The sequence below is a fragment of the Pongo pygmaeus genome, chromosome 20, assembly GCF_028885625.2.
Source record: "Pongo pygmaeus isolate AG05252 chromosome 20, NHGRI_mPonPyg2-v2.0_pri, whole genome shotgun sequence".
In the NCBI taxonomy this organism is placed as follows: Eukaryota; Metazoa; Chordata; class Mammalia; order Primates; family Hominidae; genus Pongo; species Pongo pygmaeus.
The window spans coordinates 56202739-56229727 of NC_072393.2; the positions used below are offsets into that span (position 1 = coordinate 56202739).

General features: G+C 48.8%; 1 protein-coding gene across 2 annotated transcripts; it reads right to left on the reverse strand.

Annotated features, from left to right (window-relative positions):
- Positions 1-3068: 3068 nt before the first annotated feature.
- LOC129020483 (zinc finger protein 883-like) lies at positions 3069-26989 on the reverse strand. 2 transcript variants are annotated; one of them, XM_054464867.2, is made up of 5 exons: positions 24710-26989; positions 20557-20645; positions 19642-19788; positions 11587-11688; positions 3069-5833 (listed from the first exon to the last, which is right to left on the reverse strand). In XM_054464867.2, exons 3-5 carry the CDS (start codon positions 19673-19675, stop codon positions 3957-3959), a joined length of 2013 nt encoding a protein of 670 aa, XP_054320842.2. In that variant the 5' UTR covers positions 19676-19788; positions 20557-20645; positions 24710-26989; the 3' UTR covers positions 3069-3956. The 2 variants fall into 2 exon arrangements, with proteins under 2 accessions (XP_054320842.2, XP_054320841.2); XM_054464866.2 differs by having other exon boundaries at positions 19642-19768; positions 24710-26988.

The window sequence follows — 26989 nt, forward strand, 5'->3', positions numbered from 1 at the left end:
ATCTTTGGAATGAAGTTTTTTTTTTTTGAGATGGATTTCACTCTTGTTGCCCAGGCTGGCGTGCAATGGTGCAATCTCAGCTCACTGCAACCTCTGTCTCCCGGGTTCAAGTGATTCTCCTGCCTCAGCCTCCCAAGTAGCTGAGATTACAGGTATGCACCACCACACCCAGCTAATTTTTTATTTTTATTTTTAGTATAGACAGAGTTTCACCATGTTTATCAGGCTGGTCTCGAACTCCTGACCTCAGGTAATCCACATGCCTCAGCCTCCCAAAGTGCTGGGATTACAGGCATAAGCAACCACACTCGGCCTGGAACAAAGATTTACAGGGCACTAAATATTTCTTCATTTTTGTATCATCTGAATTATTCACAATGAATATTACTTCAATCATGAGAGAAGCCACAAAAGATTAAGAGAAATACCTGGGCAATGACTTTAAAATACGATAATAGCACAGAAGAAGGCTAGTGAGACACAGCCCCATATATTGACAGAAGTTCCAGCTGATACAGAACTTCTGGCAACCCATTGGCAACATACTCGAGGTCACAGAAATCCTCTCCCTATGACCCCATAATCTCACTGCCAGGATTTCACCTGGGAAATGGTTAGGCACTCATCCCTTTCATAAAAGGGATGTTCCATACTATGTATATATATATGAAAGTCAAAAGCAGCCAGGTGTGGTGGCTCACGCCTGTAATCCCAGCACTTTGAGAGGCCGAGGCAGGTGGATCACGAGGTCAGGAGATCAAGACCATCCTGGTTAACAGAGTGAAACCCCGTCTCTACTAAAAATATAAAAATTAGCCGGGCGTGGTGGTGGGTGCCTGTAGTCCCAGCTACTCAGGAGGCTGAGGCAGGAGAATGGTGTGAACCCGGGAGGTGGAGCTTGCAGTGAGCCGAGACTGGCCACTGCACTCCAGCCTGGGTGACAGAGCGAAACTCCTTCCCCCCCCAAAAAAAAATCAAAAGCTAGAAACAACCAAAATGTCCAACAAGGGACTGGATAATATGTTGGCTGAATATACATAAGCTACGTGAAACTGCAAAACATCAGGTTGTTAAAGGTGACTTAATGATATGTTAAATAGCTGACACTCATTGCTATAAAAACATAGTGCATCCATGGTCTGCATGCCCAGCCGTGGCAGGCAGGTTAAGTTCAGCCCTTTGGAAAGCAGTGTGGCAACTTGTGTGAGTAATCAGGAAAATGGCTGGAACCTTGGTTCCCATCATTGCCACTGTGGGAATTTTACTTTGAGGAATAATCACCCCAAAGGGAGAGAGGAAGTGAGCACGGACATGTTCATTATAATATTATTTGTAATTGGGATAACTGGTGAACAACCCATGTCAGTCAAAAGCTTAAAGAAGAATCTACGTGGAGAATGGATTTGTAAATTACACCTTCTCATTGGCATATCATTATCCTTAATAATGATAAAAGTGTATGGGACAATGACAATGCTCATGGCATAATGACGGCAAAAACAGTCTCTGCATTGTGATTACAATGAAATAAACTTATATTTGTTTAAAAGATTTGAAAGGAAATATAAACAATAAAAACAATATGACTTCTAAGGATGGCCAAATTGTCAGCGATGGCTTTTATGTTTTCGACTCAAAATTTCTGACAACTAAACCTATGGATATGGGATATAGATTAAAAAAACCATACAGAGGCCGGGTGCAGTGGCTCACGCCTGTAATCCCAACATTTTGGGAGGCCAAGGCGGGTGGATCACGCAGGAGTTCAAGACCAGCCTGGCCAGGATGGTGAAACCCCATCTCTACTAAACCTACAAAAATTAGCCAGGTGTGATGGCAGGTGCCTATAATCCCAGCTACTTGGGAGGCTGAGGCAGGAAAATCACTTGAACCTGGGTGGCAGAGGTTGCAGTGAGCCGAGATCACACCACCTGGGCGACAGAGTGAGACTTTGTCTCAAAAAACAAAAAAATAAAAAACATAAAGAAACACACCCAAGAATGACTGGCGAGTCTCTCTGAGCTGCAGAATTACAGGGAATTTGTCTTTTATTTCATACTTCTTTACACTTTCCAAATTATCCTTTATGATGAGCATATGGTATTTCACTAAAATTTTTTCTGTTATAAAAATATATGGCTGGGCACGGTGGCTCATGCCTGTAAATCCCAGCACTTTGGGAGACTGAGGTGGGCGGATCACGAGGTCAGGAGTTCAAGACCAGCTTGGCCAATATGGTGAAACCCCATCTCTACTAAAAATACAAAAATTAGCTGGGCATGGTGGTGCACACCTGTAGTCCCATCTACTCGGGAGGCTGAGGCAGAAGAATTGCTTGAACCTGGGAGGCGGAGGTTGCAGTGAGCCGAGATCTTGCCATTACACTCCAGCCTGGGTGACAGAGCAAGACTCTGTCTCAAAAAAAAAAAAAAAAATATATATATATATATAATTATTAAATGAAAAATAATACTATGTTTTAAAAATATGATTAAAAGTCCCCCCTTGGGAGGCAGGGCTTGCAGTGAGCCAAGGTCACGCCACTGCACTCCAGCCTGGGTGACAGATCGAGACTCTGTCTCAAAAAAATAATAACAAAATAAAAAATCTTCCCTTGGGCATGAATAAACAGTGATGCTTAAGAACATGACACTTAATAAAACAATCACTTTGTAGGCTGGGCACAGGAGCTCACACCTGTAATCCCAACACTTTGGGAGGCCGATGGAGGAGGATCACATGAGGCCAGGTGTTTGAGACCAGCCTGGCCAACATGGTGTAACCCCACCTTTACTAAAAATAACAAAAATTAGCTGGGAGTGGTGGCAGGTGCCTGTAATCCCAGCTTCTTGGGAGGCTAATATAGGAGAATCGCTTGAACCCAGGAGGTGGAGGTTGCAGTGAGCTGAGATCATGCCACTGCATTCCAGCCTGGTAACACAGCAATATTCTGTCTTAAAAATAAATAAATAAATAAATAAACAAACAAACAAACAGAACAATAGCTTTGTAAAGCATAGATCCTGGAAACATAATAAACAGAAACAATAGGACATTAAAAATGTCTATAAATATGTGAAACATTTATATTTATATTCATATTTATATGAAACATATTTATTGTTTAAGCCAACTGCAGATTCTGATATTTGTAGCTTAAAGTTTTAAAGGAAACTAAAAATGTTACTTTAAAGGGTTAATCTTTACAGCTGACTTCCCCCATTGAATATTCAGTCTCCAGTTTAAATTTCTTTCTTTTTTTTTTTTTGAGACAGATTCTTGCTCTGTTGCCCAGGCTGGAGTGCAGTGGCACAATCTCAGTTCACTGCAAGCTCCGCCTCCTGGGTTCATGCCATTCTCCTGCCTCAGCCTCCCGAGTAGCTGGGACTACAAGCTATTTTTTGTATTTTTAGTAGAGAAGGGGTTTCACCTTGTTAGCCAGGATGGTCTCAATCTCCTGACCTCGTGATCCACCCACCTTGACCTCCCAAAGTGCTGGGATTACAGGTGTGAGCCACCGCACCCGGCTCAGGCTCCAGTTTAAGGAAGGATGAATCAGTTGAAGAAGCTTGGAGAGAGCTGTTGTTGGTGAAGGTCCCAGATGAAATGGCATCCCTTTTGGACCACCCTCTAACTATACCACAATCTAGGGACATGGCAGGGTGGAGGAAATATGCAAGGGAAGCCCCCAGAATGATCAGAACCTGTCCCAGTTAGTGAAAAACTGTGCCACCTTCCCTCTAGGGAACAAAGGAACAAACCATCTCAACATATGGCGCCAGCATCCTTCTCTGGGGAGTTCCTAGTGTTGATGAAGAGCAGATTGCTGAAAGGCCATTTATGCACCTGGATCCATCTGTTCCTGAAGGCAAAATTTTTCCTAGGGTTCCTAGTGTTGATGAAGGTGGGATGGAACCTAACAGCAGGACAGCCAGCTCATTATACACTCAGGTTGTCTAATCAGCATGAGTTCTCTGATGATCAGCAAGCTGTGTGCCCCAAGCAAAGGCTTTCTCAAAATTATCACAGATGTAGGCATCCTGGCCAGTGTGAAGCCTCCGGTGTTCAGTCAGGTGCGAACTCCAGCTGAAACCCTCTCCACACTCCTCACATGTGTAGCGTTTGCTGCCAGTGTGGACCTTCTGATGTTGGAGAAGGTGTGAGATCTGGGTATAGGTTCTCCCACAGTCGCTACACTTGTAAGGCTTCTCTCCAGTGTGAATCCTTTGGTGTTGGATTAAGTGGATGCTCTGGTTGAAGGCCTTCCCACATTCCTTGCAGGCGTAGGGCTTCTCGCCGGTGTGAATCCTCTGATGTTGAGTGAGGGAGGAGTTGTGACTGAAGGTTTTCCCACACTCCTTACACTTATAGGGCTTCTCGCCAGTGTGGATCTTCTGGTGCTCAATGAGGTGCGTGCTCCGGCTGAAGGCTTTCCCACACTCGCTGCACTCGTAGGGCCTCTCTCCAGTGTGAATTCTCTGGTGTTGAATGAGGTGGGAGATCTGGGTATAGGCTTTCCCACACACTTTACATTCATAGGGTTTCTCCCCTGTGTGAATCCTCTGGTGGCGTGTGAGGGAGGAGTTCTGGCTGAAGGTTTTCCCACACTCGGTACATTTGTAGGGCTTCTCACCAGTGTGGATGGTCTGGTGCTGAGTAAAGGATGAGGTGTGGCTGAAAGCCTTCCCACATTCATTGCATACGTAGGGCTTTTCCCCCACGTGAGTGCTCTGGTGCCTCATGAGGTGGGAAATCTGCGTGTAAGCCTTCCCACACTCGTGACACGCGTAGGGCTTCTCGCCAGTGTGAATTCGCTGATGCTGAGTCAGGGACGAGCTGTGGCTGAAGGCTTTGCCACAATCAGTGCACTCATAGGGTTTTTCTCCAGTGTGGACTCGCTGGTGCTGAGTCAGGGATGAGCTGTGGCTGAACGTTTTCCCACACTCGTTACATTTGTAGGGTTTCTCCCCAGTGTGGATGGTCTGGTGTTGGGTCAGGGAGGAGGTGTGACAGAAGGCCTTGCCACACTCTCCACATTGGTAGGGCTTCTCCCCCGTGTGGATTTTCTGGTGGCGGGTGAGGTGGGAGACCTGCGAGTAGAACTTCCCACACTGGCCGCATTTGTAGGGCTTCTCCCCGGTGTGGCACCGCTGGTGTTTGATGAGGGATGAGCTCTGTGTGAAGGCCTTCCCGCAGTCCTTGCATTTGTAGGGCTTCTCTCCGGTGTGAATCCTCTGATGCTCGGTAAGCGAAGAGCTCTGAGTGAAGGTCTTGCCACACGCGTGGCAGGCATAGGGCTTCTCGCCTGTGTGGATGATGTGGTGCTGAATGAAATACGAGCTGTTGCTGAACGCCTTCCCGCAGTCATGGCACTTGTAGGGCTTCTCCCCCGTGTGAATTCGCTGATGGAGAATATAGTCCGAATGGTAAATGAAGGCTTTCCCGCATTCCGTGCAGTTAAATGGATTCTTCTCCATCAACGTCCTTTGGCGTTTCAAGCTCTTCCAGGGCCTGCCCCACTTCCGGGGCCTGTCTCCATGGGGCACCCGTTGCTTCAGGATGAGGGTTGAGGCCTGCCAGAGGCTTCTCCCAAGCTCGTTACACCCAAGGCCTCTCTCCCTTGAGGTGTCTCCCTTGGGAGTAGCAAATAAACACCTCAAATGCCTCTCCTGCTTTCTTGCATCCTCCGATTGATAGTGACATGCCAAGGGTTTCCCCACCTGGGCATCTCCAAGCATAGCCCTTAAAGGTCCCTCTACTGGGGAAGCTGAATCTTCAGAAATGCTCTTTTTTCGAGGTGTCTCTCGAATAGTCACAGAGCTCGTCTCCAAGTCTGAAAGAAATGGAAAATACCAATACCATCTGTCCCAGGAAAAAGCAAGCTGATTACTTGGAAGTGGCAGTGTAAACCTAAAAAAAAAAAAAAAAATTCAAACTTGATGTTGCTATTTTGTTTGTTTCTTTTTTCTTTTCTTTTTTTTTTTTTTTTTTTTTTTTGAGACAGAGTCTTGTTCTGTTGCCTAGGCCGGAGTGCAGTGGCGCCATCTCCACCTCCTGGATTCAAGCAATTCTCTTGCCTCGGCCTCCTGAATTGCTGGGACCACAGGTGCCCACCACCACACCTGGCTAATTTTTTTGTATTTTTAGTAGAGATGAGGTTTCACCATATTGGCCAAGCTGGTCTCAAGCTCCTGACCTCGTGATCCACCAGCCTCGGCCTCCCAAAGTGCTGGGATTACAGGCATGAGCCACCGCGCCCAGCCGATGTTGCTATTTTGAAAGGCATGGTGTACGTAGATAGATTCATGTTCTAACATGGAAGGATAGTCTCAATACACTCTAAAAATGAAGACAACCAAGTTGTAAACAGTTTATATACATAGAGTTGAGTAGCTATGCTATAGAGTACATTTTTTTTACAAATCAATAAGAAAAATGATAGAAAAAAATCTAAGAAAATAGAGAGGCAAGAATATAAGTAGACAATTCACAGAAGAAAAATAAGAGGCTGATAAATACATGTAAAGATGCTGAACATCAGCAATAGTTAAAAAAACCAAATCATTAGGATGCTATTTTACCCATTTTAGATTGGAAAATATTAAAGATATCCAGTGTTGCCAAGGGAGCTTGGCACAGACCTTCTCACACTATGTTTGTGGGAATGTGCAAGGAAAGAGTGAACAGAAGGTCCATCTCAGTTTTTTTTTTTGTTTTTTGTTTTTTGTTTTTGAGACAGAGTCTCGCTCTGTCACCCAGGCTGGAGTGCAATGGCACGATCTCAGCTCACTGCAACCTCCATCTCCCGGGTTCAAGCCATTCTCCTGCCTCAGCCTCCCAGGTAGCTGGGAGTACAGGCATGCGCCACCACGCCTGGCTAATTTTTTTTTTTTTGTATTTTTAGTAGAGATGGGGTTTCACCATGCTGGCCAGGCTGGTCTCAAACTCCTGACCTCAAGTCATCCACCTGCCTCGGCCTCCCAAAGTGCTGGGATTATAGACATGAGCCACAGCGCACAGCCCATCTCACTCAGTTTTTGTTTGTCTCTGCAGACATGGCAATGACCCTTGGCCAGTCTCTGGGAATCTCCTGGGATGTTTACACAGGTTCTGGGTAAGATGTTCTTCCATATGCTCAAGACCACAGGTCAAGATGTACTAGGCTGTCAGCATTGTTGACTGTAAATATGAATGCATGATGGGCACCTGGTACCTGGATTGGGGTTCTCACTGTGGCTGTTCATGTAGCAGGTATGTGCATACGTGACCAGCTCTCTTCAAGAACTTTGGACTATAAGACTCCAAGTGGGCTTCCCGGGGTGGAGACACCTCATACATGTGTCTGTGGTTTTGCATTAGTAGAAAAATGCACGTCCTTGTGACCCACACAGGGAAAGGGAGGGCTGGAAACCTGTGTATGACCTCTCTTGCCTTTGTTAGTTCCTACTGTTCCTGTGTTGCAAACTTTGCTGTAAACTGTCAGTACAACTCACCAAGTCATGTGACTCCTTCCAGAAAATCGCCAAACCAGTGGGTGGTTGTGGGACCCCCAAAACAGAGACATGACAACTAAATGCTAAATGAGATTCCTGAAATTATCCTTCTGTCATTGGGTTAGGCAATGGTATCTTAGACATGTGTCAAAATCACAAAGCAACACAAGCAAAATAGATAAACTGGACACTGTCAAAATTAAAATCTAGGCTGGGCACATTGGCTTACACCTGTAATCCCAGCACTTTGCGAGGCCAAGGTGGGTGAGTCACTTGAGCTCAGGAGTTCATGAACAGCCTGGGTAACATGGCTGAACCCTGTCTCTACCAAACATACAAGAATTAGGTAGTGATGGCACACGCCTGTGGTCCCAGCTACTTGGAAGGCTGAGGTGGGAGGAGCAACAAAGTCCTGGAAGTTGAGGCTGCAGTGAGCCATGATTGCGCCACTGCACTCCAGCCTGGGTGAGACCCTGTCTCAAAAATAATAATAATTAAAAATTTAAACCTTTGTGCTTCAAAGACACTAGTAAGAAGCAAAAAGACAACTAATAGAATGGGAGAAAATTTTTTCCAATCATATGTCTGATAAAGAACTTGTTTCTAGAATATATAAAGCATACTTACAACTCAGTATTTTTTTTTGAGACGGAGTCTCGCTCTGTTGCCCAGGCTGGAGTGCAGTGGCACGATCCCGGGTCACTGCAACATCCGCCTCCTGGGTTCAAGTGATTCTCCTGCCTCAACCTCCCAAGTAGCTGGGACTACAGGCACGTGCCACCACACCCAGCTAACTTTTGTATTTTTAGTAGAGACGGGGTTTCACCATGTTGACCAGGATGGTCTCCATCTCTTGACCTCATTATCCGCCCGCTTCAGTCTCCCAAAGTGCTGGGATTACAGGTGTGAGCTACCACACCCGGCCACAACTCAATATTTTTAAAAGCTCAATTAAAAAGGGCAAAGTTCTCAATAGTCATTTCTTTAAAGATATACAAATGGCCAATAAGTACATGAAAAGATACTCAACATCATTAGACATCAAGGAAAATAAAACGAAAATCGTGAGATTCCACTTCACATTCACTAGTTACATAAAAAAGACAGATAGTAACAAGCATTGGTGACGATGTGGAGAAATCAGAGCCCTCACACACTGCTGGTGGGAATGTAACATGGTACAGCCACTTTGGAAAATAGTCTGGCAGTTTCTCAAAAGGTTAAACATAGAATTACCCTATGATTCAACAATTCCACTCCTAGGTATCTACCCGATACCTAGCCACCATGGTGAAATTCTACCTCCACTAAAAATACAAAAATTAGCCAGGTGCGGTGGCGGGCACCCATAATCCCAGCTACTTGGGAGGCTGAGGCAGGAGAATCACTTGAACCCGGGAGGCGCAGGTTGCAGTGAGCCGAGATAGCGCCACTGCACTCCAGCCTGGGCGACAGAGTGAGACTCTGTCCCCCCAAAAAAAAAAAAAAAAATATATATATATATATATATATGAAAAAGGAAAGAACATACTTGAAGGAACTCCGTTGAAATGTCAAAAGTTGGGCCAGGTGTGGTGGCTCACGCCTGTAATCCCAGCACTTTGGAAGGCCAAGTCGGGCAGATCATGAGGTCAGGAGATCGAGACCATCCTGGGTAACACAGTGAATCCCCGTCTCTACTAAAAATACAAAAAATTAGCCGGGCGTGGTGGCGGGCGCCTGTAGTCCCAGCTACTTGGGAGGCTGAGGCAGGAGAATGGCGTGAACCCGGGAGGCGGAGCTTGCAGTGAGCCGAGATCGCGCCACTGCACTCCAGCCTGGGCGACAGAGTGAGACTCCGTCTCAAAAAAAAAAAAAAAAAAAGTAAAGATAAAAATAAAAATAAATGAATAAAAAGAAATGATGAGCAGAAAGCAAAACCATTTGGAATTTGTGGAGGGAATGGATTTCTTTTTGGAGCTAGTGGGTTTGTTCGTGGAATGTCCATTAATTACATATGTGCCAACCACAGTGCTGTGAGTGGGTGACCTTTTGCTAAACAAGATATCTGGTTCTTGTCCTCAGAGAGGGCGGAGGGGCAGGCTTGTATTCAGACATTTTGGACATATCCTACTTATCTCTTTAGCATCCCTGTCTTTGAACCACCACTGCTCCCCTTTTCCTATAGTCTCAGTGGGTCTGTTACATATCTCCCCAACCCCCACCTCAGCAATGGACATCAGACTTCAGACTGGCCAATCATAATACCCCATTCCTCGGGCCATAATAATTGGTTCATCATCCAAAGGGAGCTAGTCAGAGTCTTCCCTGAGATGAATATATGGGGTTATTAGGCAGAATATAAGTTTGAGACTGTGGGTAGCCATGTTGACTGCTACTTGGAAAGGCCTGTAGATAGAATGAAGCTAGAAACAGACAGAATCAACACATGTGGAAAGGGAAGCGGGGGGGTTGTGGGGAGAGAGAGAGAGAGAACAAGTAAGCCCTCACAATACCATTTAAGGCCTTAGATTCATCTATGCTGAAAGTCTTGCACTGCAATACTTCCTAGTTATATGGGTCAAAAAAAATCTAATTTTTCTTAAGCTATTTTGATTCTTTACATGCGAGAGTCCTGATATATCAGATAATAACAATCATTATTATTGCAATAGAGAACATTCATTAAATGCTTACTGCGTGCCAGATACTGTTCTGAGCTTGTTCTGTGTATTAAGTAATTTCATCATCCAAACATTTCAATGAGGTGGGTACTATTATTCTCCGTATTTAATAGGTAAGGACGGCCGGGCGCGGTGGCTCACGTCTGTAATCCCAGCACTTCGGGAGGCTGAGGCGGGTGGATCATGAGGTCAGGAGTTCGAGACCAGCCTGGCCAACATGGTGAAACCCTGTCTCTACTAAAAATACAAAAAATTGGCCAGGCACGGTGGTGGGCACCTATAATCCCAGCTACTCGGGAGGCTGAGACAGGAGAATCACTTGAACCCAAGAGGCAGAGGTTGCAGTGAGTCCAGGTCGCACCACTGTACTCTAGCCTGGGCGACAGAGCAAGACTCCATCTCAAAAAAAAAAAAAATGGTAAGGAAATGGAGGCACCAATAGGTTAAGTCACTTGCCCACAGTCACGCAGTGGGAGAAAGGGGATTTGAACTCAGAGTCTACACTCTTAAGTACAACATGCACAAGTGCAGTAATAGCACCTCGAGCAAGGAGCTGTGAAAACGCTGAGAAGTGGTGGCCTAGTTATCACGGAAGGCCACTTGGAGGAGGTGACCTATAAGCTTCATCTTGAAACACATGAAGGTGTTCACTAGGCAGAAAAAGCAGGGAAGGGTATTCCAGACAGAGGGAACAGCATGTGTGAAGGCCCAAAGGTGGCAACACACATTCAGGTTCAGGTACGGACAGGTGCTTCAGTGAGGTCAGGGCATAGGGTACAGTCAGGGGTGGATGGTGAAGATGAGGCCAGAGAAAGCACAGGCTGAGTGACACAGGGCACTGAGTGCCAGGCTGAGGGGCTGGGACTTCATCTTGGGGGTACTGGGGAAGCAGGGGAGGGTGTGAGCAGGGGAGGGAGGGGGTTAGCTCTCAGTATGGAAGGATCCCCTGGGGCAGTGTCGACTGGAGGGGTAAGCCTGGGGGCCAGGAGGCTGGGGTGAGGGTCCAGGGGAGAGAAGCGGAGGCCTGGCCAGGGGCAGGAGGGACAAGGCTGGGGACTGATGCGCTGTGACGGGACAAGGGGAGGGTGGGGTGAGAATTATAACGATGACAGCCATTGAAGCCACTACCGACTCTGTGCCAAGCTCTGGGCTCTGCTCTGTATCTGTGAATTCACTTATTCCTCCCAATCCTAGACACTCATGTCACCTCCTTTTCACAGATGAAAAAATCAAAGCACAGAGAGGCTAAGTGACTTGCCCAAGGCCACACAGCCAGGAAGCAATCAGCTGGGATTTGGACCCACACAACCCGACTCCCGAGCCCACGGTGATCACCCGTGTGTTCCACTGTCTCACCCCTGAGTGAACCTCACTGGCCATGAGAGATGGGATAGGAAGAGGGCTCACACCTCCTGGATATTCTCACCCACCTGGACAGGTAACTCGCCGGGCCTCTCTCTCCTCCTGCCTCGGCTCTTCCCCTCGCTCCAGACGGGAGATCACATCGGGTTTGGACCCAGGCAGCCCTGCCCCTGGGGAAAGATACAAGAGTTGGCTGTGGGTGCCAGAATCACAGGGAGGTCTGCAGGGAAGGTGCATGCATTGAGCGCCTAATAATTAGAAGTACAAATGGCCAACACAAGACTTATTGGTTGTGTGCTTAGCACACTGCAGAGAGGCTGAGCCAACTTATTTGTTGAGTGCTTAGCACACTGCAGAGAGGCTGAGCTCTGACAAAGCTGTTTAAGGCTCCGGGTCTGTGCTGTTCGAGTTAACTGCACTGTGACAGTGTAAAAAACACTGTCTTCTGTGTTTCGAAGACTTACTAAAGAAAAAAACAGTAAAATCTCTCAATCATTTGTTAATCGATTATTATTTCAGTGTGTCAAGATGATACGATTTTAGATAGCTTGAGGTGAATAAAATGTATTATTAAAATTAATTTCATTTGTTTCTTATTTTTTTTAACGTGACCATCAAAAAATGTAAAATTACCTAAGTGGGTTGCATCTTATTTCTGATGGACAACTCTGTTTTAGATTCATTGATGCCCAAAGCGTCCATCTCAAGACTTCTAAATACATAAGTTAAAACATTCACTTTTTTTTTTTTTGAGACAGGGTCTTGCTCTGTTGCCCAGGCCGAAGTGCAGTGGCACAATCATGGCTCACTGCAGCCTTGACCTCCTGGGCTCAAGTGATCCTCCCACCTCAGCCTCCTGAATAGCTGGGACTACAGGCATGCACCACCATGCCTGGCTAATTTTCAAATTTTTTGTAGAGATGGGGTCTCGCTATGTTGCCCAGGCTGATCTCGAATTCTTGGGCTCAAGTGATCCACCCACCCTGAACGTTTCCTTTTTTCTTTCTTAGATGGAGTTTCACTCTTGTTGCCCAGGCTGGAGTGCAATGGTGTGGTCTCGGCTCACTGCAACTTCCGTCTCCTGGGTTGAAGCAATTCTCCTGCCTCAGCCTCCCAAGTAGCTGGGATTACAGGTGCCCGCCACCATGCTCGGCTAATTTTTTTGTATTTTTAGTAGAAACGGGTTTCACCATGTTGGCCAGGCTGGTCTCAAACTCCTGACCTCAGGTGATCCACCCGCCTTGGCCTCCCAAAGTGCTGAGATTGCAGGCATGAGCCACTGCACCCAGCCCAAACATTTTCGTTTTGATGAAACTGTCTTGAATCACTGTAGACAAACATACCATCCCTGATTAAAACATGAGATAATTACAATAGTCAGGGTGATACTAAAAAGCGAATGTCTATTAAGCGCAGATTACATGCCAGGCATGTTTCTAAGCTGGTTAAATGTATTACCTCATTTTCACCCTTCAGGCAGGAAACCGAGGCACAGTCTAGTGTTGTGTGAGCAGGAATGGAAGAAACACACAACACTGCAGGAAGTCACAGAGGGTGGAGAAATCAAAGGAAACTTCCTGGAGGAGGTGAGCCAAGAGGTGACTAGACTAGGGGTGAGGAGGAGACGAATTTTGTTTCAACAAACATGCCTGGCCAGGCACAGTGGCTCACGCCTGTAATCCCAGCACTTTAGGAGGCCAAGGTGGGTGGATCACGAGGTCAGGAGTTCAAGACCAGCCTTGCCAAGATGGTGAAACCCTGTCTCTACTAAAAATACAAAAATTACCCGGGCGTGGTGGCAAGCACCTGTAATCCTGGCTACTCAGGAAGCTGAGGCAGAGAATTGCTTGAACCTGGGAGGTGGAGGTTGCAATGAGCCGAGATCGCGCCACTGCACTCTGGCCTGGGTGACAGAGCAAGACTCTGTCTAAAAAACAAACAAACAAACAAAAAAACATGCTCAAGGGCCTCCCGGTCTCCCTGTGCCAGTCCCTGGCACTGCTGGAGATACAGAAATGATCTGGACACTCCCCTGTGCTTGAGGGGGTCTCAGGCTGAAGGGGGAGGCAGACCTGGACACAGTTACAATCCAGGGTGACTCCGGGACTCCTCTCATACAAGGATCCCGTCCTCCCTCTGTCTTAGGTGCCCAGGCCTATGGTCACAGCCTTCATCTCTGATGACACAAATCTCCACATCTTGGTGTCAGACACCCCCTCCCACATCCCAGCCTCCCAGGGACTTTCTCCACTATACTTTATCTTATTATTTTAATTTTATTTTTTGAGACAGGATCTTGCTCTGTTGCCCAGGCTGGAGTGAAGTTGCACAATCACAACCCACTGCAGACTTGATCTCCTGGGCTCAAGCCATCCTCCCACCTCAGCCTCCCGAGTGGCTGGGACTACAGGTGCACGCTGCCACATCCCACTAATTTTTACGTTTTTTGTAGAGACAAGGTCTTGCTATGTTGCCCAGGCTGGTCTCGAACTCCTGACCTCAAGCAATCCTCCCACCTCAGCCTCACCATGTGCTGGGATTACAGGCATGAGCCACTGTGCCTGACCTTTCTCCAATTCTTGACTCCAGCTATCCTTCCGTGGAAAAGGAGGGTGCCCTAGAGCGTGGCTTGGTGGCTGGGTGAACCACGGGGTCTGTCTCTAACTGCTGCAACCAGGGGATAGAGGAGCAGGGACCCAGGACAGCTAATCCTCTGATACTGCAGCCCCCTCACCATGCATTGCCTCCCATGATTTCACCTTCCACTCCCCAGCCTGGCATTTACCACCCATCCCTGTAACCACTCCCCTGCCTGCACCTCTACCTGCCCTGTCCCTCTTGGCCTGCACTGAGCTCACCAGGTAACAGCCCTGCTGTGGTTAGAGCCAAACAGCCTCTGACCTGGGTGCTGGTGCCCAAGAAGACATTGCCACTAAGGTCTTTTTTTTTTTTTTTTTTTGGAGACAGTCTCGCTCTGTTCCCAGGCTGGAGTGCAGTGGCATGATCTCAGCTCACTGCAACCTCTGCCTCCCTAGATGAGATCGTGCCACTGCACTCCAGCCTGGGCAACAGAGCAAGACTCCGTCTCAAAAAAAAAAAAAAAAAATAGAAGAAGAAGAGGATACACAGACACGGAGGGAAGAGGCCACATGACACAGAGGCAGAGAAAGAAGGGAGGCGGCTACCAGCCAAGAAATGCCAGGAGGCACCAGGTGCTGGAAGAGGTGAGGAAGGACCCTCCCCTGGAGCCTTTGGAGGCAGCGTGGCCCAGCTGTCACCTTGGTTTTAGACTCTGGTCCAGAATCATGAAAGAACTGATGGCTGTTGTCATAAGCCACCACGTTTGTGGTTGTGTATTGTGGCAGCAGCAGGATACACTCCCCCATGCCCCTACTGCTCCTGCCCGTGAGCAGACACATGTGCTGTCACAGATGCCACCTTAAAGACAACCTTCTGGCGAGGCGCCGTGGCTCACACCTGTAAGCCCAGCACTTTTCAAGGCCGAAGCCAGTGGATCACTTGAGATCAGGAGTTCGAGACCAGCCTGACCAACACGGTGAAACCCTGTCTCTACTAAAAATTACAAGAATTACCCGGGTGTGGTGGCATGCGCCTGTAATCCCAGCTACTTGGGAGGCTGAGGCAGGAGAGTCACTTGAACCTGGGAAGTGGAGGCTGCAGTGAGCTGAGATTGCACCACTGCACTCCAGCCTGGGCAACAGTGAGACTGTCTCAAAAAAAAGGAAAAAAAGACAAGGTCAGGCGTGGTGGCTCATGCCTGTAATCCCAGCACTTTGAGAGGCCAAGGTGGGCGGATCTCTGAGGTTGGGAGTTCGAGACCAGCCTGACCAACATGGAGAAACCCTGTCTCTACTAAAAATACAAAATTAGCCGGATGTGGTGGCGCATGCCTGTAATCCCAGCTACTCGGGAGGCTGAGGCAGGAGAATCGCTTGAACCCAGGAGGTGGAGGTTGTGGTGAGCTGAGATCGCGCCACTGCACTCCAGCCTGGGCAACAAGAGCTAAACTTCATCTCAAAAAAAAAGACAACCTTCCTCTGATCAGCACAGAGGCAGTAGGGGAACAGAAAGTGGTGACACTGGGGAGGGTGTCAGGGCCAGGACACATACGGGTACGAAAGAGACGGTAAAGACAGTGCCCTGGGCTGGGTGTGGTGGCTCATACCTGGAACGCCAGCACTTTGGGAGGCTGAGGTGGGCGGATCACTTGAGGTCAGGAGTTCGAGACCTGCCTGGCCAACATGGTGAAACCCCGTCTCTACTAAAAATACAAAAATTAGCTGGGTGTGGTGGTGCATGCCTGTAATCCCAGCTTCTCAGAAGGCTGAGGCAGGAGAATCACTTGAACCCAGGAGGCAGAGGTTGCAGTGAGCTGAGATCATGCTACTACACTCCAGCCTGGGAGACAGAGCGAGACTCCGTCTCAAAAACAAAAAAAAACAAAAAAAGTCAGTGCCCTGGCCTGGCCTGGTCCCTGGGTGGGCAGGAGTCTGTCTCTGAGATGGGAGACCTGAAGGAGGAGTGAGTTTGGGGGTGACATGACCTGCTCAGGGGAGACAGGGAGTGTGGGGTCCTGAGCCTTCCCCACGGTGGTATTCTGGAGGCCACGAGCTACACAAGGTTGAAACTCATGGGACACATTGAAGGGACACCATTGTGGATGTGTGGAAAAGGGTGAACACAGCCAGCCTGAGATGCTCCCTTTGGAAAGGCCTGCTAGCCAGGTAGGCCCGAGGCTGAGGTCCAGCAACCTGGACTTTAGGAGGGTTCCCAGAATTTCCTAACTGATGTGGAGCTCACTAGAGCCTCAGCTGCTTGTGGTTTTAATTTTTATTTTAATTTTTTTTAGAGATGGGGGTCTCACTATGTTGCCCAGGCTGGCCTCGTAATCCTGGGCTCAAGCGATCCTCCTCTCTTGGCCTCCCGAAGTGCTAGGATTACAGGTGTGAGCCACTGTGCCCAGCCCTAAACTGTTTGTGCAAACACCATGGTTTACGTTGAACACCTGCTTTTTTCCCAGGAGTCTAAAATTTGGGTACATTTTCGTAGAGGGGGCTGTGTGACCAACCCCCAGGAAAAACCCTGAGCACAGCCGGGCACAATGGCTCACGCTTGTAATCCCAGCTCGTAGGGAGGCAGAGGCTGGAGGATAGCTTGAGCCCAGGAGTTCAAGACCTGCCTGGGCAATATAGAGAGATCCTGTTAAAAAAAAAAAAAAAATGCTGAGCATTGAGTCTCTGGTGATCTTCTCTGGTGATAGCATTTCACATGTGTTGTCACATCTTGTTGCCGGGAGAATTAAACGCATCCTATGTGGCTCCACTGAGAGAAGGTTCTGGAAGCTTGCGTTTGGTTTCTCCTGGATGTCGCCCTGGGTGCCCTTCCCCTTTGCCAGCTGTGCTGTCTCCTTTCTCTGTAATAAACCATCACTGAGCGTTTAACTAAGGGCTGAGTCCCTGGCATCCACTAACGAATCACTCACCTGTGGTGGTCTTGGGGACCCTGATGGAGAAGTTTAGGCCACGTTTTTAATGAGACCACTTTTTTTTTTTTTTTGAGCCAGAGTCTCACTCTGTTGCCCAGGCTGGAGTGCAGTGGTGCAATCTCGGCTCACTGCAACCTCCGCCTCCCAGGTTCAAGTGATTCTCCTGCCTCAGCCTCCCAAGTAGCTGGGATTACAGGCGCCCGCCACCATGCCCAGCTAATGTTTGTATTTTTAGTAGAGATGGGGTTTCACCATGTTGTCCAGGCTAGTCTCAAACTCCTGACCTCAAATGATCCAGCCGCGTCGGCCTCTCAAAGTGCTGGGATTACAGGCGTGAGCCACTGGGTCCAGCCTAAGCCACATTTTTGGTGAGTTTGTCCAGAGAAAGTGTGTGAGTGAGGAGGGCTGAGGATGGAGATGTCACATCACCACAGCTACGTACAGGGGAACATAGAGATGGAGAATGAGAGGCCCAGGAAGGAGGGAACTGAAACCAGCAAGCGGGCTGTGCTGATGTGCAGGGGTGAGACGAGGCCTGGGCAGGGCTGGGGCTGTGGGGACGGTAAGGAGGGGTTAGGAGGGGCAGGGCTGTGGCCTGAGGGGTCCCCTGGACAAGGGGAAGTAGATGTTATGAGCAGAATTGCTGGTGTCCCCCTAAAATGCATAAGTTGAAACCTAATCCCAGGTGATGGTGTTAGGAGCTGGGGCCTTTTGGAGGCCATTAGGTCATGGGGGTGGAGCTCTCGTGGTGGGGATTAGTGCCCTTACAAAAGACACTCCAGAGAGCTCTCTTGCTCCACCCTGTGAGGCTATAGACAGCAGCCTCTGTCGGCCGGGTATGGTGGCTCATGCCTGTAAATCTCAGCACTTTGGGAGGCCAAGGTGGGTGGATCACTGAAGTCAGGAGTTCAAGACCAGCCTGGCCAACATGGTGAAAACCCCTCTCTACTAAAAAATACCAAAAAAATTAGCTGGGTGTGGTGGTGGGCACCAGTAGTCCCAGCTATCTGGGGAGGCTGAGGCAGAAGAATCGCTTGAACCTGGGAGGTGGAAGGTGCAGTGAGCCAAGATTGCGCCACTGCACTCCAGCCTGGGTGACAGAGTGAGACTCTGTCTCAATAAAAAAAAAAGAAAGAAAGAAAAAAAAAGAGAGAAGGTGCCGTCTATGAACCAGGAAGCGTCCTCACCAGACACCGAGTCTGCTGTCGCCTTCATCTTTGACTTCCCAGCCTCCAAAACTCTGACATAAAGTTCTTTTTTTTTTTTCTTGAGACGGAGTCTCGCTCTGTCGCCCAGGCTGGAGTGCAGTGGCGCAATCTCGGCTCACTGCAAGCTCCGCCTCCTGGGTTCACACCATTCTCCTGCCTCAGCTCCCGAGTAGTTGGGACTACAGGCACCCACCACCATGCCCGGCTAATTTTTTGTATTTTTAGTAGAGATGGGGTTTCACCGTGTTAGCCAAGATGGTCTAGATCTCCTGACCTCGTGATCCACCCGCCTTGGCCTCCCAAAGTGTTGGGATTACAGGCATGAGCCACCGTGCCCGGCCAACTCTGACATAAATTTCTGCTGTTAGAAGCTACCCAGTTTACAGCATTTTGTTAGAGCAGCTCAAACTAAGCAAGACAGGGCCGAGGATGGTGCCCGGGGGTCTGGTCTGGAGACCAGGGGGGATGTGGGGCCAACCAGAGGTGGGGACCTGGAGGAAGAGAAGCAGGACAGTGGGTGAAATGAGCCCAGCATGGGGTGAATGTGAGGGGCGGGAGGTGGGGAGGGCTATGCCTGGAGGCAGGAAGGTGAGCAAGTGCAGGATCTTGGAGACACGCTAGGGGACAGAGTTTATATGCTCCGGGGGAAGATGCTCAGGTCAGATTGGGACCTGTTGATTGGGAACATGTCCAGGAGGCACTTGGAGCCTGAGATTCTGGATCGGGCGTTGCAGTGTGGAGCCTGAAGTCTGGGGACAGGGAGGTCACCATATGTGGAAGGGAAAGCATTAGAAGCAGCTGGATGACCGCATGGTCGCTGATGCCTGTAATCCCAGCACTTTGGGAGGCCGAGGTGGGCCGATCACCTGAGGTCAGGAGTTCCAGACCAGCCTGGCCAATACAGCGAACCCCTGTCTCTACTAAAAATACAAAAATTAGCCGGCATGGTGGTGCGTGCCTGTAATTCCAGCTACTCAGGAGGCTGAGACAGGGGAATTGCTTGAACCCAGGAGATGGAGATTACAGTGAGCTGAGATCGCGCCACTGCCCTCCAGCCTGGTGACAGAGTGAGACTCCATCTCAAAAAAAAAAAAAAAAAAGAAGAAGAAGCAGCAGCAGCTGGGGACACAGGCTGAAGAGTGTGTGGGATTCGTATTTTACAGGACAGGCCAAGGGACTCGGGCCCTCCTGGCTGCTGGGACTCCAAGACTGGCCGGCAGAAAGAGACAAAGGGAGAGGCCAGGCGTGAGGGACCAGTAAGAGGAGCACAGAGGCCCCCAGATGGCAGGGGATGGACATGAATGAGAAGAGGGTGCCAGGGGGCATCAGAGAGAGTGCTAGGGGGCATCAGAGAGGGTGCCAGGGGGCATCAGGCCTCCCCCGGGGGAGGGCAGACGGAGGGGCCTCACCCAGGGAGAGAAGGTTCCGGTAGTTCTCCAGCATCACGTCTCGGTACAGCTCCCTCTGGCCAGGCTCCAGCCAGCCCCACTCCTCCAGGGTGAAGTCCACAGCCACATCCTTGAAGGTCAATGATTCCTGCAAGGGCCAGTTTCACTCTGTGGAGGGGCACATCCTTCTGGAACTCGGGGGCAGAAGTGTCAGGGGTCAAGAGCCCACAACAGCCCCCTGGGCTGGAACATTCTGATTGTGCAGAATTGGGATGCCTGAATCCAGCTGGCCTATGGGAACCTATCTAAGGCAGAAAGTCGTCCATAGGCACCTTGGTAGATAGTAGAACAAGGAGCCCTTTCACTTGACTCTTCACTGCCATCTGTTGGGAAGTCATTGTAATATACCAATTAATTTAGTATATGACAGTTTACCAAACTGCCTGCAAACTGCCACCAATATATGAGGTATAAGCTAGGAGTCCTGCCCGGGATGAGGCACGCTTGTGCAGTGCATAACCCGCACAGCTCTAAGTGACAGCCCTAAGAAATACTTAAAGAAAAAACTGTCAAGCTCTTGTGTGCAGGAGATATTCACAAGTCCCATTCTATCCCAGACCCCATCCCTGATCCTGACCCCCATTCCTGACTCCAGGGATGAGGCTCAGGGATGAAGCAAAACCATCCACTGTCCACTCTGCCTGGTAACCGAAAGGCTGCAGTGTTAGATGCAAAATGTTTAGACTGCGTGACACGGTCCCAGCTCAGAGCATTCTGCCTCTGCCCCCTGCCCCTCTGCACTGCCCAGCTCCCGTCTCCTCATACCCCCTTTCCCAGTATTGGAAGAGTCAGGACACCTTGAGATCATGCACAGGGATGAAGAGGGCCCACTGGAGTCCACAAAGTCACCTTGGGGAAGAGGAAGCCCAGACTCACCTGGCCCTCAGCCATCAGGGTCCCGTTGGCCATTGCTGGGTCCTGGGCATGTGCCTGTGGGAGAAGGGTCCACGCCAGGGCCTGAAGAGCTGGAGGAGGAGACCACAGCAGAAAAAGGGTCATTTGTGACCCTGACAGACAGATGCTTTCCCCAAGACTCCTGGTCACAAAAGGGGCCATGGTCCCTTAAGAGTCAAAGCAAAGTCCCAGGACAGGCCACCTGAGGCCCCCATTCCATACCAGTGACAACAGCCAACAACCATGAGGCTGTCTCACCTCCCCGACACAACAGCTCTCGGACATGGGAACTATGGTTATCCCTAGATGAGGACATTGAGGCACAAGAGGTCAAGACTTGCTTAAGTTCACGGAGACAAAAAGTTTCAGAGAAGTCTAGCCACAGGGCCACCCCATCTCTTATCTTTTTTTTTTTTTTTTTTTTTTTTTAGATGGAGTCTCGCTCAGTGTCCCAGGCTGGCTGGAGTGCAGTGGTGCCATCTCGGCTCACTGCAACCTCTGCCTCCCAGGATCAAGCAATTCTCTTGCCTCAGCTTCCTGAATAGCTGGGATTACAAGCACCTGCCACCATGCCTGGCTAATGTTTACATTTTTAGTAGAGATGGGGTTTCACCATGTTGGCAAGGCTGGCCTCGAACTCCTGACCTCAGGTGATCCACCCACCTCGGGCTCCAAAATTGCTGGGATTTTAGGCCTGAGCCACTGCGCCTGGGCCAGGGGTTATTTATTTATTTATATAATTTATTATTTTTTAATAATACAGACAGGGTCTCTCTATGTTGCCCAGGCTGGTCGCATACTCCTGGGCTCAAGCAATCCTCCCACCTCGGCCTCCCAAAGTGCTGAGATTACGGGCATGAGCCGCCACACCCAGCCTTGGCAAAGATTCTTAAAACTTTATTCCATAAACTGGGACTTCCTGCCTGGTGGGGTAGATAGGCTGTATAACAGCCCCCAAAGATATCCTTGGAACCTACAAATCTTATCTTATAGGGAAAAGAGACTTTGCAGAAGGGATTAAGTGAAGGATCTTTAGATGGGGGGAATTATCCTGGATTATCTGGGCGGGCCCTAAATGCCTTCACAAGTGTCCTTATAAGAGGGGGCAGAGGAGAGTCTGACACGGGGCAGAGGAGAGTCTGGCACAGGGCAGAAGAAGGCCACGCGCCAGAAGCAGAGAGCAGCAGAGGCCGAGAGGATACTACGCTGCTGGCTTTGACGACAGAGGAAAGGGCTACAAGCCAAGGAAAGCAGGGCCCTGGAAACTGGCAACAAGGCAGCGAAACAGATGCGTCCTTGGAGCCTCTGGAGGGAGCATGGCTGTGCTGACCCCTTGATCCCTTTGAATCCCGCTTCCGACTTCTGGCCTCCAGGATTGTAATATAATAAAATTGTGTCATTTTAAGTGTGTGGCAATTTGTTACAGCGCCATGGGAAACTAATACAGTCCACAAAATGAAAAGATGCAGCGCCTCACACACATTTCCCAGGCAAGGAGCCACACACATCCCCGGCTACACAGAACACACACACCTGAATGCTGAAACTAGTGCACGAGGTGTTTTGGTTTTTTTTTTTGAGACAGAGTCTCTATCTGTCACCCAGGCTGGAGTGCAGTGGCGCGATCTCGGCTCATTGCAAGCTCCACCTCCCAGGTTCACGCCATTCTCCTGCCTCAGCCTCCTGAGTAGCTGGGACTACAGGCACCTGCCATCACTCCTGGCTAATTTTTTTTTTTTTTTTAGTAGAGACAGGGTTTCACCATGTTAGCCAGGATGGTCTCAATCTCCTGACCTCATGATTCGCCCGCTTCAGCCTCCCAAAGTGCTGGGATTACAGGTGTGAGCCACCACACCTGGCCTAGTGCACGAGGTTTTGATGAGAAAATGAGGAAGAGAGTCTTAACTTTATCCCCATGAATCGCTTGTTAATTACAAAAAGAACAGGGTAACTTTTTTATCTTATTTAAATAATTAATTTATTAATTTGGAGACAGAGTTTCGCTCTTTTTGCCCAGGCTGGAGTGCAGTGACTCAATCTCAGCTCACTGCAACCTCCGCCTCCTGGGTTCACACAATTCTCCTGCCTCAGCCTCTCGAGTAGCTGGGATTACAGGTATCCACCACGACACGTGGCTAATTTTTTGTATTTTTAGTAGAGATGGGGTTTCACCATGTTGGCCAGACTGGTCTCGAACTCCTGACCTCAGGTGATCCACCCGCCTCAGCCTCCCAAAGTGCTGGGATTACAGGCGTGAGCCACCACACCTGGCCTTATTTTATTTTTGAGACAGAGTCTCGCTCTGTCACCCAGGCTGGAGTGCAGTGAGGCAATCTTGGTTCACTGAAACTTCTACCTCCTGGGTTTCAAGTGATTCTCAGGCCTCAGCTTCCTGAGTAGCTGGGGTTACAGGAGCCCGCCACCAAGCTCAGCTAATTTTTGTATTATTATTATTATTATTATTATTATTATTATTATTATTTGAGATGGAGTCTCGCTCTGCCGCCTAGGCTGGAGTGCAGTGGCATGATCTCGGCTCACTGCAACCTCCACCTCCCAGCTTCAAGCGATTCTCCTGCCTCAGCCTCCCGAGTAGCTGGGATTACAGGTGTGTGCCACCACACCAGGCTAATTTTTTTGTATTTTTAGTAGAGATGGGGTTTCACCATGTTGGCCAGGCTGGTCTCGAACTCCTGACCTCGGGTTATCCACCCCCCTTGGCCTCCCAAAGTGCTGGGATTACAGGTGTGAGCCACCGTGCCCAGACCAGGGAAACTTTAGAGAGGAGAAATTTGGCAGATGCCACCTTACCCATGTGAGTGAGGCTGATGTGGTGTGTGGTGGGACAAGCCGAGCCCAGAGTCCCCAGTCTGATGAGGAGACAGGATCACTTCTAGGGCATCCCTGCCAAAAGCGTGTGACCTAAATCTAACTATGAAGAAGCACCAGACAAACCCAGACTGAGGGACATGCAAGTACATGGTCTGTAATCTTCGGAACTTCCAAAAGAAGACTGAAAACCGGTTCCAGACTGAAGGAGACGCAACAATGCGAGCAATGTGTGACCTAGGATTTCCTTCGGCCATTAAGGACATTATTGGAGCCAGCCATAATCCCAGCACTTTGGGAGGCTGAGGTGGGAGGATCGCTTGAGCCCAAGAGTTTGAGACCAGCCCAGGCAACATAGTGAGACCCCGTTTCTACAAAAAAAAATTTTTTTAAATTAGCCGGGCATGGTGGCATGTGCTTGTAATCCCGACTACTCAGAAGACTGAAGTGGGAGGATCTCTTGAGCCCAGGAGGTCGAGGCTGCAGTGAGCTATGATTGTGCCACTGCACTCCAGCCTGGGTGACAGAGCAAGACTTTGTCTCCAAAAAAAGAAAAAGAAAAAGAAAAAGAAAAAAAAAAAGACAAAAAGACATTATTGGAAGAATAATCAAAAATTTGAATAAAGTCTATAGATTAGCTATTAGTATTACATCAATATTAATTTCCTCATTGTGATCGTGGTGCTATGGTTATGTAAGAAAATGACCTTGTCTTTGGAAAACAGAGATTCGCTAGAAGGGCTGGGGAGTGGGAGGGCGCAGAGACCGAGAGAGGGCGACAGAGACCCACAGAGAGGGGGAGAGACACGCAGAGAGAGTGGGGACAGAGACCCAGCGAGACGGGGACAGGACCTGGGGCGGCGAGGGTGAGGGGAAGATCAAAGAGAGATGGGAGACCCAGAGAGGGAAGAACAGATGCTCAGGATAAGGGGAGCCGAGACCGAGTCTGTGCCCGTGCAGTGCTGCTCTCGGGTTCTGGGGTCAGAATCTGGGTTGCAGCTCTACCAGCCTGAGAGAAATCGCAGTCTCCCCGAGTCTCAGGTTTTTCAACTGCAAAGTGAGGAAAGGTAGGTTCCCCTTCCTAGGGATCGCAGCAGTCCCACGCTCCGCCGGACTCCTGGCAAACAGCAGGCGCCCAATTCCTGCGCGCCAAGGCGTCTGAGCCGCGCTGATACTAGGTGGGACTCAGGGAGTGACAAGCGGGGGGTGGCGCGTCACCCACAGCGCCCTCCCCACTCCCACCCAGACCCAACTCGGGCCCGCCCCCGGAGCTTCTGCTAGCCTGTCTGGCCCGGCCTGCACCCACCTGCTCCGGTCGGGTCCGCGAGGTCCGTGCGTCCAGGTGGATTCCGCTGGACAGCCAGGCCTTCCCTTCCTCCGCCGGGTCCCGGAACGCGCCTGCGCGGTCCCTGTCTCGGAACCGTAAGTCCCGGTACTTTAAACTCGGCATCGCAGCTGGACTACATTTCCCAGAAACCATTGAGGCTCATGCTCCTCCCGGCCTAAGGGCTCTGACTGCGAGGGAAAGCTGGGAAATGGAGTCTGGGAGCAGGATGCAGGGCAGGAGTAAGACTGTATTTAGATACATACACAACAGCTTTTGGAGGAAAACTGGTATTTGGGACATGCCTGACTGTACTGGCACGCGAATATCCCTGTTTTAGGTAGAGGCGATGCCATTGTCCATTTAATCCAAATTTCTCATACCATGGCTGAAGTCTTCAGGACAGATAAAAGTTGGCCCTGTGTAAACTGATGGTGAATGAATTGAACCACTGTTACTCAATTTCCCTGGGCATCTGCCTTCCTGTTTGCCTCAGTTTCACCCATCACTTCTTAAAGGGCAGTGTGGTAAAGGCAATGGAGCCTATTCTGGGAGCTGGGAGATGTGTGTTCAGGAGTGTAAGGATGGTTTGATATTAGGACATTACGCAATTTATCTTTTGACCTTTCTGAATATATCAATATGCAACCATATCTATAGATACACTAAAAAGACTTTTAATAACATTCAGTAACCCTAGATGCTGAGAAAGCTTACAAAAAAAAATTCTGTAACCAGTCATTTCTAGATAAGCTTAATAAATTAAGCATATATTCATATTGAACAACAATAGTGACAATGTTAAAGAATTACTGGCTTCTTACTGTGTTTATGTATGTCCATATAATCAAAACCTCATATGAGGCTTAATCGTAAAACACTAAAAGTATTGCCAGGCTGGGTGCAGTGGTTCACACCTGAAATCCCAGCACTTTGGGATTTCAAAGAGGGAAGCTAAAGATGGAGGATCACTTGCACTCAGAAGTTTGAGACCAGCAGGCAACATAGCGAGGCCCCTATCTCTACAGAAAATATAAAAGTTAGCCAAGCATAGTGGTGAGCACCTGTAGACCCAGCTACTCGGGAGGCTAAGGTAGGATCAGTTGAGCCTAGGAGGGCAATGCTGCAGTGAGCTGTGATGGTGCCAGCCTGGGCAAGAGAGCAAGACCCTCTCTCAAAAAAAAAAAAAAAAAAGTGTAAACCATATATGTGCTCATGAGCAAAAGCTAGATGGCTCATTGCCAGAATGAAATAATAATAGGTGTTACTTATTGACAACATGTTGTGAGCTTTACTAGTTGACTGAGCTGACACCACCACCCTATGAAGAAGGCATTGCTCTCCCTATTTTACAGACAAGGACACTGAGATAGAGGATTTATGTCATCCCCCCAAGCTCCCAGAGCTAGTCGAGGACAGAGGCAGGACTTGAATCCAGGTCCAGCTCATATTTGCAACCACTTCATTTTACCGCTGCCAAGTTTGCTCCTTTTTCCTTATGTCCCGATAACCAAATGCTCCAAGCACAGGTTGTACTGTCAGCTGAGGCTCTAGAGTCAGGGTGGCATGGAGCAGAGCCTCAGCTAATCTATAATAGGCATGTCACACTGTGGAGACAAAGGTGACTCCATCTTGGATGGTAATCCGCCATGTTGACTTCTGATTAATCCCAGTCCTGGGAATTCCTTCTGATTTCTACTTTACTTACTGTCCCTAGTGTAAGAACATGTCAACCTTGATGCTGTCACACAAATTATAGGCTATGACACAAACAGCATTCTTGCCTGTTCTGGAGGGTTAATTGTCTTAACCCTTAATTGTCTTGCTAAAGTAAGTATTCCCCTTCCCTATGTGAGATAAGCCTTAGGATTAGGGAGTAACTGTGTGGAGATAGACCTGTCTTGCTGCCACCCAAGACCATGCTTCCCTTTGTAAGTTCCCCAAATAAATCACCCCTTACCAATGAACTGTGTTTGTCTCCCTCTTTTTTGGTTTATTGTCTCCTTCCACATTTGGGGGTTATTTTGCATAAAGTCCTTATATGGAACACACATGAACAAGGAGTAAGTCTTCATTGCTATAAGCCATGAAGGAGGTTGGGGGGGTGTTTGTTACTGAAGCATAACTACTTATCCTGGCTTATATAATTGTCTCCAAAGGTTTTGAGGAAGCTGAAATTTGATATTAAATACAAGTTATTATCAGAGCTTTGCAAGTCATTAACCTCTCTGTGCCTCAGTTTCCTCATTGTACATGGGGTGA

What these genes read in the sequence shown, in the direction of transcription:
- LOC129020483 (XM_054464866.2), bottom strand. Translation starts at nt 20,589, where the DNA reads ATGGCCAACGGGACCCTGATGGCTGAGGGCCAG. An exon ending in CCGGAACCTTCTCTCCCTGG is followed by an intron (nt 11,689 to 19,641) that starts GTGAGGCCCCTC and finishes ATCTTTCCCCAG; the next exon opens with GGGCAGGGCTGCCTGGGTCC. An exon ending in CCGGCGAGTTACCTGTCCAG is followed by an intron (nt 5,834 to 11,586) that starts GTGGGTGAGAAT and finishes CATTTCTTTCAG; the next exon opens with ACTTGGAGACGAGCTCTGTG.